The 13,309-nt window shown below is 48.3% G+C and overlaps 1 protein-coding gene across 1 annotated transcript in view; it reads left to right on the top strand.

Annotated features, from left to right (window-relative positions):
- Nucleotides 1-13,309, top strand: part of LOC120051073 (vacuolar protein sorting-associated protein 13A-like) — a 79,165-nt gene that overhangs the window by 6,513 nt on the left and 59,343 nt on the right. Inside the window, exons 15-36 of the mRNA XM_038997744.1 lie at nucleotides 139-271; nucleotides 2,061-2,155; nucleotides 2,301-2,443; nucleotides 2,869-3,070; nucleotides 3,228-3,342; nucleotides 3,653-3,789; nucleotides 4,385-4,517; nucleotides 4,675-4,792; nucleotides 5,164-5,308; nucleotides 6,357-6,441; nucleotides 6,586-6,758; nucleotides 6,883-7,039; nucleotides 7,701-7,780; nucleotides 7,957-8,016; nucleotides 8,152-8,373; nucleotides 8,770-8,869; nucleotides 10,463-10,566; nucleotides 10,874-11,041; nucleotides 11,328-11,635; nucleotides 11,897-12,044; nucleotides 12,189-12,339; nucleotides 12,450-12,574. Coding sequence (XP_038853672.1) covers nucleotides 139-271; nucleotides 2,061-2,155; nucleotides 2,301-2,443; nucleotides 2,869-3,070; nucleotides 3,228-3,342; nucleotides 3,653-3,789; nucleotides 4,385-4,517; nucleotides 4,675-4,792; nucleotides 5,164-5,308; nucleotides 6,357-6,441; nucleotides 6,586-6,758; nucleotides 6,883-7,039; nucleotides 7,701-7,780; nucleotides 7,957-8,016; nucleotides 8,152-8,373; nucleotides 8,770-8,869; nucleotides 10,463-10,566; nucleotides 10,874-11,041; nucleotides 11,328-11,635; nucleotides 11,897-12,044; nucleotides 12,189-12,339; nucleotides 12,450-12,574 — 3,102 coding nt within the window. The remainder of the gene's footprint in view (nucleotides 1-138; nucleotides 272-2,060; nucleotides 2,156-2,300; nucleotides 2,444-2,868; nucleotides 3,071-3,227; nucleotides 3,343-3,652; nucleotides 3,790-4,384; nucleotides 4,518-4,674; nucleotides 4,793-5,163; nucleotides 5,309-6,356; nucleotides 6,442-6,585; nucleotides 6,759-6,882; nucleotides 7,040-7,700; nucleotides 7,781-7,956; nucleotides 8,017-8,151; nucleotides 8,374-8,769; nucleotides 8,870-10,462; nucleotides 10,567-10,873; nucleotides 11,042-11,327; nucleotides 11,636-11,896; nucleotides 12,045-12,188; nucleotides 12,340-12,449; nucleotides 12,575-13,309) is intronic.

The following is a 13,309-nucleotide window of genomic DNA, read 5'->3' as shown; positions in this document are numbered from 1 at the left end:
AACCCTACTTAGTCACACTGCTATAGCGTAACCACCAGTGCAACACGTGGTCACAGTCTAACTAACAGTGGTTCCAGCTAGTGGTTGTGGCTGAGGTGTTATGTGTAGAATGTGACCAGCATTGGTTGGTTGTTCCAGGCGAGCAAGGCGGGTCTGCGTATCTTTCGTCCGGGGGTGAAGGTGGAGGAGGAATCTCAGGGCTGGTTGGGCTGGATGTGGTCCGGCTGGTCAGGAGATGACGGCGCCAAGTCCAAGGAGGTCAAAACTGGAGGTGAGACTGCCCACATACCCAGTTTGATACAGGGTCTCACTTTGACTAATAAATAAACACAGAATGTCTGTTAGTGCCAGCATCCTGCCACAGCTGCAATCTTTTTGGCTTGCACGCTTGAAGTAGGCCATGGCTAGCTAAATGCCGTTGTAGGCCTACCAAGTACAAACCTAGCTACAAAAATCGACAATGGCAAAACAAGGCGCTTGAAAAGACCCCATACTGATATTGAGGTGGAGAATTCCTGTCAATCCACTGTGCATGTTGTTCCTCGGCCTAGTCCTTTAACGTCCATTGTCCAGGAGGCTGTCGCTCCTTTCCTCAGAATCCTCTGACACAGGTGAAGCACAGTTGGAGTTTAGAAGACCGCATCAGCAAATGCGTTTTGAACCAACCAAACATTTATTTTATTGGGAGAAATTGCCAGCAAATCAAAGTTGTTACTTTGCAAAGAGATGTATGGGCACCGTGACAGGAGAGTGTCATTGGATTTAGACAGACATATCAGCAATAAATGAGATCAAACGAGTAGGCTACCAGGGCACCAATGCTTAGTTGTCTACAGGTCGCCTTGCCTCTTTTCTCATAAGGCCAACGTGCCAATCATTCAGCTGGTTTACTGTGTGTCATTCAGCTGGTGTACTGTGTGTCATTCAGCTGGTTTACTGTGTGTCATTCAGCTGGTTTACTGTGTGTCATTCAGCTGGTTTACTGTGTGTCATTCAGCTGGTGTACTGTGTGTCATTCAGCTGGTTTACTGTGTGTCATTCAGCTGGTTTACTGTGTGTCATTCAGCTGGTTTACTGTGTGTCATTCAGCTGGTTTACTGTGTGTCATTCAGCTGGTTTACTGTGTGTCATTCAGCTGGTGTACTGTGTGTCATTCAGCTGGTGTACTGTGTGTCATTCAGCTGGTTTACTGTGTGTCATTCAGCTGGTGTACTGTGTGTCATTCAGCTGGTTTACTGTGTGTCATTCAGCTGGTTTACTGTGTGTCATTCAGCTGGTTTACTGTGTGTCATTCAGCTGGTGTACTGTGTGTCATTCAGCTGGTTTACTGTGTGTCATTCAGCTGGTGTACTGTGTGTCATTCAGCTGGTTTACTGTGTGTCATTCAGCTGGTTTACTGTGTGTCATTCAGCTGGTGTACTGTGTGTCATTCAGCTGGTTTACTGTGTGTCATTCAGCTGGTTTACTGTGTGTCATTCAGCTGGTGTACTGTGTGTCATTCAGCTGGTGTACTGTGTGTCATTCAGCTGGTTTACTGTGTGTCATTCAGCTGGTTTCAAAATGACATCATCGGGGCGCATTGTGTGATTTTAACCAATTATGAGTAGGCATTGCCTATTAATTGTCTACTAAGTGGTTGATGATGTCATTGGAAACACTTAATCTTTTTTACTACAAAACATAGAAATGTGTAATTTTCACATGTTGATGTCGGGGTGGTGCTGAAGATGATGAATAGGAAGTAAAAAATGTTTGACATTTCCCTTTAACCCTGTCCTGTCCCAACCAATGAATTATCAAGTATTGAATCATGTTGATGACAAGGTGCTCATGATGATGATGATGATAATAATGGTTTTGGACCAGTTATGTCTATATGTCTATGACTTGCGCACTTGGAATTGCATTTTGCATTTTCTTCCCTTTTGTAAAGTTGATTTGAAATGATCTTGATGATAAGGCGCTCCTGATGAGGATGATGTTTTAATGTTTGTTTTTGTGAAGCTAGACAAATTGTATGGACAATACCATTTTTTACAAAAAATCTTTATTCTCCTCAGCTTTTGGTGAGCTTATGACTCCTGCCGAGAAGGCCAAACTCTACATCGCCATTGGCTACAGTGAGGTAGCTGTCAATCACAACCTGCCAAAGAACGTGAGTGGCTACTGTATATTTCCTACACATCGTAGTGCAGTACAGCAATCCCCGGCGTCTTCCAAAAGAGATATTTGGATATAGAAAGATAACCCAGGACACTATTCACAATCTCTCTTTTCCCTCTCTGATTTTGTTTTTGCAGTTTGAGGATATTAAGATACATTTTCACATGAAGAGGATGTCTTTCTCAATGAAAGACAACAAGGATCAGAATGAAATCCTCAAGGTCACAGTTGAAGACCTGAAATCCATGCTGACCCAGAGGCCCGGAGCACAAGCCATTAAGTACGCACAGTACACACTCTGGGGTGTGTTCGGTGAGGGGAAACGTTCAGAACGTTGCACGCAGAAATGAAGAGCTGACATGATGTCAAAGTTTACATGACAGAATATCATATCTGTTCTACAAAATCTATTTATAATCGATAACTCTGTACACCTGTGAACAGCGTTTAAATACTTTCCCCCTCCCCTGTTGTAGTGCTTTATCAATGGGATATTGTTGCCAGGTTTTTGTTGTCGTGCCATAGTCCAAGAGCAAACTTGAGAACAGCTGACGACACTATTTTGCGAAGCTCGGTTTGTCGGTATCTCTCTCTTTCTCTCCCTTTGCTTTTCCCTCATCTCTCCCCCTTTCTCTCTCTCCAGACTTCTCTTTCTTCTACTGCTCCCTCCTGTTCTGATGCTGCTGATGTTGTTGTTGCCCTCAGGCTGTCGGCCCAGCTTAGTCTGTTTGAGGTGAAAGGACTGGCCAATAATCGGCCGGCGCCCACGCTGCTGTCGTCGAGGAAGGCTGCCACGGTAACAGGGACCCCCCTGCTTGACATCCTGTTTGAGACCAACCCTCTGGATGAGAGTGCTGACCAGCGGCTCCACGTCGAGTCCCAGCCTCTGGAGATCATCTATGACGCTGTTAGTGTGTGTGTGTGTGTGGTGTGTGTGTGTGTGTGTACCTGTTTACATGACTATGTCAGTTGTTCCTCGGTTCAATCTGGCGTGAAGTTGTTAGAACAAAAATGTGTGTGTTTGCATGTGTAACAACATGGGTACCTGTGTCTCCCTCCGGCAGGTGACGGTGAACAGCATGTCTGCGTTCTTCTTGCCGCCTGATGACCTCCAGCTAGACGAGCTGACCAACGCCACTCTCATGAAGCTGGAGCAGTTCCGAGACCGCACCTCCACAGGTCAGAGCCCCGCCTCTAGCTCTGACTGACAGGCCACACTCACTTTCCTGGGCTGAAACACAGCACTGATGGATTTGTTTACATGTGCTGCAGGTCCAAATATGGAGATCTATTCATTTATTTTCTATGGACATGGAGGTTGGTGAGGTAACCTTATGATTAATCAGCCAGGATATACGCCTCATTGACCTCAATCTCCAATCCATACTTCTTATTTCCTTTTGACAGACACCCCTCCCTCCCCTTTCATATCCTATATTATGTAAGAACGTGTTGAAGTGTGCCGTCCATTATATGGTGTTGTCTGCAGGGCTGATGTACGTGATTGAGACCCAGAAGGTTCTGGATCTGAACGTCAACCTCATGGCCTCCTACGTGATCGTGCCCCAAACCGGCTTCTACGACTCCACCCAGAACCTCATGCTATTGGACCTGGGTCACTTCAAGGTAGGTCACTTCAATTGACACAGCACACGCGTTTGTGTAGAGACAGCGGTTCGATCTGACTTGAGTGAGAGACGATGTACGGAAATTTGAGAACTGTGATTGATCCTATCATGTTGCTAAATTTCACTTGCTCAATAAGGCAACCACTGAGCAGACTCAACTTGCCTGACTGTTTAGTTTTCTAGCCCCGGGCAGTCGAACCCTGCATAATAAACAGGACCTCACCCAGGTGTGCTATGACAGGGGTTTTCAAACTGGGGTCCATACATTTTAGCTTTGTTTTGAAAAACTATTTTGGGTAGTTTTGTATGTGAAAAATGATTAGTTTATGAATATTGCTAGCTGCAACAGAATACCATCATGGAAACCATTTTAATGTCTCTATGTCCAGTATGAAGGAAGTTAGAGGTAGTTTCACGAGCTAATGCTAACTATCGTTAGCACAATAACTGGAAGTCTACAGGAACATTTGGCATACTAGCTGTTCCTGTTCATCCGACTCTGGGGTAGCAGATAAAAAGGGCTTTATTGCCTGGGCAACGGTCCCTGGGAAGAAAAGTTTGAAAATCCCTGTTCTATGTCATTGTGTTATCAGGTGTCTAGTCTGAGCAGAAAGGGGCTACCCCAGCTCTCTGTAGGGAGCAGGACTATACAGGACATCATGTCCCAAGCCTACGACAGCTTCAACATCAAGCTCAGCAGCTTACAGTTCCTCTACAGCAAACCAGGTACACACACATGCACACAATTATCTGCCCAAAATGTGTCATGTGACACAACTACGCAGGGAAGTCGTTTTCTGTAGCTTATTGCGTTCTTGCGTTGCGTACTTAGGTAGAATATAGCTAAATTAGGCTTAGCAGTGGTTGTTGTGTTGTGTATTAGACGGGGACTGGAGGAAAGCCCGTAAACTGAAGCAATCGGCCCTCCACATCCTGGAGCCTGTTGATGTCAAGGTGGTGTTCAGCAGAGCCATGGTGGTCACAGACTCACGCATGCCCAAGTAAGAGGGAGGGGAGAGGGGTGGGCGGGTGGGTTCTGGGGTGGAGAGAGGGGTGGGTGGGTGGAGGAGGAGGGGGTTGGTGGGTGGGTGGGTTCTGGGGTGGAGGGAGAGGGGTGGGTGGGTGGAGGAGGAGGGGGTTGGTGGGTGGGTGGGTTCTGGGGTAGAGAGAGGGGTGGGTGGGTGGAGGAGGAGGGGGTTGGTGGGTGGGTGGGTTCTGGGGTGGGTGGGTGGAGGAGGAGGGGGTTGGTGGGTGGGTGGGTTCTTGGGTGGAGAGAGAGGGGTGGGTGCGATGCCTTTTTTGGACTATGTATAATCGTGTTTGTCAAAAAGCTGGTCAGATGAATGATATGAATAAAGTGTGTGTGTGTCAGGTTTAAGCTCTTCGGGGAGATGCCTCTCTTGTCTCTGAGGATCTCTGATGATAAGGTGCGGGCCGTGCTGGAGCTGATTAACAGCATCCCGCTGCCAGAGAGCAGGCCGGCCCCGCGCAGCACCAACACACACTCTACACCTAAGGTACTAACTACTGGGAGTCTCTCTGCCTGTCTGTGGGTTGACTTTCTCTGCCTGTCTGTGGGTTGACTGTCGGTCTGTGGGTTGACTCTCTCTCTGTCGGTCTGTGGGTTGACTCTCTCTCTGCCTGTCTGTGGGTTGACTCTCTCTCTGCCTGTCTGTGGGTTGACTCTCTCTCTCTCTACTTGTCTGTGGGTTGACTCTCTTTCTCTCTGCCTGTCTGTGGGCTGACTCTCTTTCTCTCTGCCCGTCTGTGGGTTGACTCTCTCTCTGCCTGTCTGTGGGCTTACTTTTTCTCTCTCTCTCTCTCTCTCTCTCTCTCTCTCTCTCTCTCTCTCTCTCTCTGCCTGTCTGTGGGTTGAGTCTCTCTCTCTCTCTGGCTGTCTGTGGGCTTACTCTCTCTCTCACTCTCTGCCTGTCTGTGGGCTTTCTCTCTCTCTCTCTCTGCCTGTCTGTGGGTTGACTCTCTCTCTCTGCCTGTCTGTGGGTTGACTCTCTCTCTCGCTGCCTGTCTGTGGTTTGACTCTCCCTCTCTCTGCCTGTCTGTGGGTTGACTCTCTCTCTGCCTGTCTGTGGGTTGACTCCCTCTCTCTCTCTGCCTGTCTGTGGGTTGACTCTCTCTGCCTGTCTGTGGGTTGACTCTCTCTCTCTCTCTCTCTGCCTGTCTGTGGGTTGATTCCCTCTCTCTGCCTGTCTGTGGGTTGACTCTCTCTGCCTGTCTGTGGGTTGACTCCCTCTCTTTCTCTGCCTGTCTGTGGGTTGACTCTCTCTGCCTGTCTGTGGGTTGACTCTCTCTCTCTCTCTGCCTGTCTGTGGGTTGACTCTCTCTCTCTAACTCTCTCTCTCTATCTCTCTCTCTGCCTGTGTGGGTTGACTCTCTCTGCCTGTCTGTGGGTTGACTCTCTCTCTTTCTGCCTGTCTGTGGGTTGACTCTCTCTCTCTCTGCCTATCTGTGGGTTGACTGTAATGTCGGCTGTTGTTTTGTGTGTAAATAGATTTCTATTGGGTTGTGTGTGTTCGTGTCTAATTTCTGCTTGTTTTTCTTCCGCAGGCTCCAAAGCAGTCGTACACCCCTCAGCTAACCCCCAGGCAACCAACCATGGCTGAACTGCGCAACTCCCTCATATGGGAATCAGGTGAGAGACATGCATGCACACATACAGCCCATTACAAATGGATCTCTGTACTTTACGCATACACACAACTGTGATCATGATAGACGTTAGTGTGGCATTATCATTTAAGTGTGTGTGTGTGTGTGTGTGCATGTGCAGGCTCAGAGGAGGACCTGTTCTACGATGCTCCCAGCTCTCCTATAGGCGACAGTGCGTTCTTCCCCGACAACATGCCCAGCCCCCTGCAGCGCTCCGACTCGGTCAAGAGGAGAGGTCTGGTCAAGAAAGATCCCAAGAAGAACATGACAGAGTTCCTCATGACGTTTGAGATCAACAAGGTATGCTTAACATAATATACATCTGTGTGTGAGAGTCCTTAAACACTTCATTTAGATGTTTAGATTGCTAATAAAGCTGCGTGTGTATGTGTGTGTACTTGAACTCCCTCATTCTGCTGTCTAGCTGTCTGTTCAGCTGTGTCGTCTGTCTAGAGGCCAGGAGGTCACAGTGTTACACCTGGATGTCGAGCGTCTCGGCACCGAGCTAAAGATTCGCTCCTTCGACATGACATCTAACACCTTTCTACGCGAGATCTGCCTAGAGTGCTCAGAGTATATGGGTAGGTGAGGGGGTGGGTGGGAATCGTTGTTTCTTAAAGGTAGGCCTGTCAACTAACTGATCCAGAAATTTACTATCGAAAATGTATCTTAAACATTTCAATATTCAAATTATAATTAGCATAACTTTACATAAATACGTAAATGTAAAATCTGGGTCTTATGCGCCTTCGCTACAGCCTTCTCCACACCAGCTCTGACATTAGGGGAGACGCCAGAAAAGGTAGCCACACTTGAATGTGCCTGTTTATGCCATTGAAACCAGCATTTCTCTCCTGTTCTATTTGTTTTTCAAATTAACTATTCCGTTGTCCACTACATTCAAAGGTAGTAATCTAGTAATGTTTGATAGCAACCTATTATAGTTGTTGCTTCTTTACATCACCCCTCTTTCCACGCTTTTAACATATGTGTCACATGAAATCGCTTGCATCTGGTGTATTTTTTGAATGGTGTTTTTCCCTCGATTGCATTTTTGGAACATTAGCAGGATAGCTCTGTGCACCTTGCTGCGTTTGGAATGTGAAGAAATGATTGTCTACATCATTATGAGATAAACGTGATATGCTGCTTCCTCATTGTTGGTGGTTGTGTGGCATGTCTGCAGACATCTCTGTGTGGTTTTGGTGTGATATGATTTTCTGGTTTGATATACTTGTCCAGATTCAGAGGAGAAGAAAGTGCACCTGATCACCACTCTAGACAACACAGAGGAGGACCTCCTCACATTGGAGTACACTAAGGTGTACACACACACACACACACACACACACACACACACACACACACACACACACACACACACACACACACACACACACACACACACACACACACACAGTCAACACTGTTTCATGCATTCATCATCCAATGTAGATTAACAGTAGAGCAGGTCTAAAAGCTTCAATGTCTCTTTCAGGCTGATAAGAACGGGCCAGAATTCAAGTCTCAGTACAAGAACACTGAACAATCAGTAAAGGTAAGATCTTACAATACAACTGTGTTAACCCACGTTTGGAACTTCAACATGATGTTGATTTGAGCTCAGTACTCTGCTTAGTTGTGTTAGTGTGTTCATTGTGACGGTGGTGTGTGCGTGAAATCTCTGTCTCAGGTGAACTTCTCGTCTCTGGATGTACACCTGCACACGGAGGCTTTGCTCAACGCCATGAACTTCCTGAACAGCCTCCTCCCCCCGACCAAGGAGGCGGTGCCTAGCAAGGAGGAGCTGCCCACAATCCCAGAGGAGGACGAGGGAGAGGAGGACGAGGGAGAGGAGGACGAGGGAGAGGGGGAGGAGGGAGAGGGGGAGGAGGGCGAGAAGGAGGAATCGGCCGTGGCAAAAAGAACATGTAATTATCAGTTTCATGGAATCCATTCCGGTTACTGGAACTAAGACTTTTCCACTGTTGAAATGTATTAGAATTTATTTCATGAATCAAGTTAGTCGAAAGTGGAAGAGAATTTGGTTAGGTAATATACCTCCTGTATATTTGTTGCATGTAGAGATATTGAGTAGACACATGTCCTCCATGTATTCTCCTTCTAATACGTAGCTAGCTAACCCAAATGTAAATTCTCTGCCATTGTATGGACCACTTGACGTTTGATGTATTGTGATGCAAACAAAATCATCTTCACATCAAAGCCTCTTTTTTACGTTTGGACGAAGGAACTGCTCTTTCATCAGTGTCTCTCTACCCCACTCTCCTCAGCTTCTAAGAAGTCAAAGTTTGAGGATGTGGTGAATTTGCACATCAGAGCTGATCTCAACTGTCTGAAGGTTTTCATCCGAGGCCAGAGCCACATGATAGCAGAGATCCGCATTGAGGGTAACACAAGTCACCGTCCGCAACACAAGTCACCGTCCGCAACACAAGTCACCGTCCGCAACACAAGTCACCGTCCGCAACACAAGTCACCGTCCGCAACACAAGTCACCGTCCGCAACACACGTCTGCAACACAAGTCACCGTCCGCAGCACACGTCTGCAACACAAGTCACCGTCCGCAGCACACGTCTGCAACACAAGTCACCGTCCGCAACACACGTCCGCAACACAAGTCACCGTCCGCAGCACACGTCCGCAACACAAGTCACCGTCCGCAACACACGTCTGCAACACAAGTCACCGTCCGCAACACACGTCTGCAACACAAGTCACCGTCCGCAGCACACGTCTGCAACACAAGTCACCGTCCGCAGCACACGTCTGCAACACAAGTCACCGTCCGCACCACAAGTCCCCGTCCGCAGCACACGTCCGCAACACAAGTCACCGTCCGCAACACACGTCCGTAACACAAGTCACCGTAAGCAACACACGTCCGCGACACACGTCGCCGTCCCCGACGCAAGTCACCGTCCGCAACACACGGCTGCAACACAGTCACCGTCCGCAACACACGTCTGCAACACAGTCACCGTCCGCAGCACACGTCCGCAACACAAGTCACCGTCCGCAACACACGTCCGCAACACAAGTCACCGTCTGCAACACACGTCCGCAACACAAGTCACCGTCCGCAGCACACGTCTGCAACACAAGTCACCGTCCGCAGCACACGTCTGCAACACAAGTCACCGTCCGCACCACAAGTCACCGTCCGCAGCACACGTCCGTAACACAAGTCACCGTAAGCAACACACATCCGCGACACACGTCGCCGTCCCCGACGCAAGTCACCGTCCGCAACACACGTCTGCAACACAGTCACCGTCCGCAACACACGTCTGCAACACAGTCACCGTCCGCAGCACACGTCCGCAACACAAGTCACCGTCCGCAACACACGTCCGCAACACAAGTCACCGTCCGCAACACACGTCCGCAACACAAGTCACCGTCCGCAGCACACGTCTGCAACACAAGTCACCGTCCGCGACACACATCCACAACAACTGCATGCATGAATTATGATATTGCATACAATTATGTGTTTGTGTGATTAGATGTGTGGACAGGACACGCACGCACACACATTATAATGATGCTAGTGCTACCTTTTGGTAAACATGAAGAAATACTCAGGCCACTGATGATCTTTTCCTATTGGCTCTGGAACTGATATGAACACACCTTTGTTGTGCCCCACCATGAAATCGGGGGGGGGACTATGGATCTGTCGCCGTCCGCTAGTACGTACGTTAGTTAATCACGTGATATCTCAGACACCGCTGGCCCGATTTTGACAAAACTTTGGTGAATGATGTGCCATACCATAGAGATATGGCATTTACAAAATTACACTGATTGGCCAAAGGGGGCGCTATAGTAATCAACTGAAGTTCCAAACTTTGAACAAGCTTGCATCATTCGTTATTTGTGGGGGACGACATGTTTACTTTTGCCTTGTTTTAGACTTGTTCTAGAGTGGTTCTAGACCTGCTCCTCAATGTTCTGCCTCTTTGTTCTATGTTCCAGGCCTGGTGTCGGAGGTGCTGATGAGGAGAAAGGCGGTGGAGGTTCTGGCCAAACTGAAGAACATAGTCATCCTGGACTGTGATAAGGAGGCACTGTACAAGCAGGTAGCTTTTGCTCAATGTTTTCCTTTGCGTGCCCTAATGAACACGACCCAGCAGTCATTGACTACCATACTCACAAGGCTCACTCATGGCCTCCAGTATCCAAAAAGGATCAAATGAAAAGTTGACATATCAAAATTTGAACAAATGCCCAATCTAATCTTTGCCATTTGAACAAATGTCACCTAATCTTTGCCATTTGTTTTACTTTAGCGATGTTATTTTCCCAGTCAAGGGGCCACATTCACGAGAAATTACGATTGTTGTTTTTGCTTTCTGCTGCTATATTTGTACGGCATCTGCATCCTAGTGTGTGTCCATAGCTGATAAGGAGGTGTTTGCTTTCCGTATGGTGAACCACACGGACGCCACTAAGGGCGATGCCTATCTAGACATGGGTAAAGTGGACACCAGCATCACCCTGACGGTGGGCTGCATCCAGGTCATCTTCCTCAACAAGTTTGTCTCCTCTATCCTGGTAAGAGACACCATCTCTCTTAACTCCACTTAACTATCACCTATCCTTTTATGTGCTTCAAAAATTCAGCTGCCAACAACACTTTTCCAGGGTGTCGAAAAACATGGCCTTTACTTGTAGTACCGGTACCAAAATGCCCCAGAACCTACCAAGCCTAATCACATATGGTGCACTTTTTCGGTTCTGGATTGTCCTACGTCATATGACCATCGATGAGAACTCTGTAACGTAACTGCTCTTTGTCCCACCCCTTCTCTTCCTCCTCATTCACCTCCCTCTCCCCCAGGCCTTCATCAACAATTTCCAGGCGGCCAAGGAGGCCCTGGCTGAGGTGACGGTGCATGCAGCGGAAAAGGCAGCCACGGGGGTGATGGAGCTGGCTGAGCGCAGCACGCGCATCTCTCTGGATGTAGACTTCAAAGCTCCTCTTGTCTTCCTGCCGCAGTCGTCCTCCTCCACCAACGTCACTGTGGCTGACCTCGGTATGGTCACGGTCAAGAACTGCTTTGCCTTGGTCGACTCCCAGACGCATGTCAAGATCCCTCCCATCATCGACACCATGACCGTGGGCCTCAGTGACCTGAAGATGTACAGGTGAGACAGAACAGGGTTGCTAGTAAAGCACAACAGTAGTCAGACAATTCTGTATACGGAATCAGAATTAAACCTCATGGATTCGCAGTTTTTTAAAGTGAACGGATTACTTAATTTGTTCACAGGGATGTGAGGTGTTTCTTGACAATAGACAGATTTCTGTGTGTTTCAGGTACTTTTGTATATCTGGTCCATTCCTGGATGTGCAGAAAATCAGAACCTGTAAAGCCATTTGTTTGTTTGTTGTGTTTGATTGTCCAGAACCACCTTTGAGAAGGGGAGATTTCAGGGGGAGATCCAGGTTCTGAAGCCGGTCAACCTGGACCTGTCCATCCAGAGGAACCTGTCAGCCTCCTGGTACCACAGCATCCCTGACATAAAGATCACTGCCCACCTCAAACCTATGAATGTGAGTGTGTGTCTGTATGTGTCAGTGTGTGTGTCTGTGTTAGTTAAAGACAACTCTCAATGAACAAGAAATGTTAGTATGAAATGATGGTTGTTGATACATTTGTGTAATGGGGTGGGTGTGTGTGTGTTCTTGTCTTACTAGCTGATCCTGAGTCAGGATGACATGACGGTGGTGTTGAGGACTCTGGGTGAGAACATGTCAGAGACGTCAGACGCTGCTTCCCCTCGTCCTCCTCCGTCTACAGTGGACCGCTCCGACACTGCCACTACCAAAGGCTCGCAGGGCACAGGAGGTACTGGTACTATCCCCACCAGCGGTGAGGACAGTTGGGTTGAATGTGTGTGTGAGTCTTAATATTTGGATGATTGTGATATTGATAATCATGTTGAACCCTGTCTGTAGGCAACATAGTGGTAACTGCTGCAGTGGTCGAGACCCAGAAGAGCACTAAGCTGAAGAACACACTCAAAGTAGACTTCAAGTTTGACTCCATGACTCTGGTTCTGTACAGCCCCAATGGGACTGAGGTGACTACTGCATCACTACACACCTTCACAAACACTAATTGACCACAGAAAACTCCATCCGCTTCTTACCAAAAAGTGTGTGTCTGTGCCTGTCTCTGTGGGCGTGTGTCTCTGCCTATGTGTCTGTGCCTGTCTCTGTGGACGTGTGTCTCTGCCTATGTGCCTGTCTCTGTGGACGTGTGTCTCTGCCTATGTGTCTGTGCCTGTCTCTGTGGGCGTGTGTCTCTGCCTATGTGCCTGTCTCTGTGGACGTGTGTCTCTGCCTATGTGTCTGTGCCTGTCTCTGTGGACGTGTGTCTCTGCCTATGTGCCTGTCTCTGTGGACGTGTGTCTCTGCCTATGTGTCTGTGCCTGTCTCTGTGTACGTGTGTCTCTGCCTATGTGTCTGTGCCTGTCTCTGTGGACGTGTGTCTCTGCCTATGTGTCTGTCTCTGTGGACGTGCGTCTCTGCCTATGTGTCTGTGCCTGTCTCTGTGGGCATGCGTCTCTGCCTATGTGTCTGTGCCTGTCTCTGTGGACGTGTGTCTCTGCCTATGTGCCTGTCTCTGTGGACGTGTGTCTCTGCCTATGTGTCTGTGCCTGTCTCTGTGGGCGTGTGTCTCTGCCTATGTGCCTGTCTCTGTGGACGTGTGTCTCTGCCTATGTGTCTGTGCCTGTCTCTGTGGACGTGTGTCTCTGCCTATGTGCCTGTCTCTGTGGACGTGTGTCTCTGCCTATGTGTCTGTGCCTGTCTCT

This window comes from Salvelinus namaycush, chromosome 1, assembly GCF_016432855.1.
Source record: "Salvelinus namaycush isolate Seneca chromosome 1, SaNama_1.0, whole genome shotgun sequence".
Classification (NCBI taxonomy): Eukaryota; Metazoa; Chordata; class Actinopteri; order Salmoniformes; family Salmonidae; genus Salvelinus; species Salvelinus namaycush.
The sequence above is the reverse complement of the archived record's forward strand: the minus strand, read 5'-3'. Positions and strand labels throughout refer to the sequence as shown.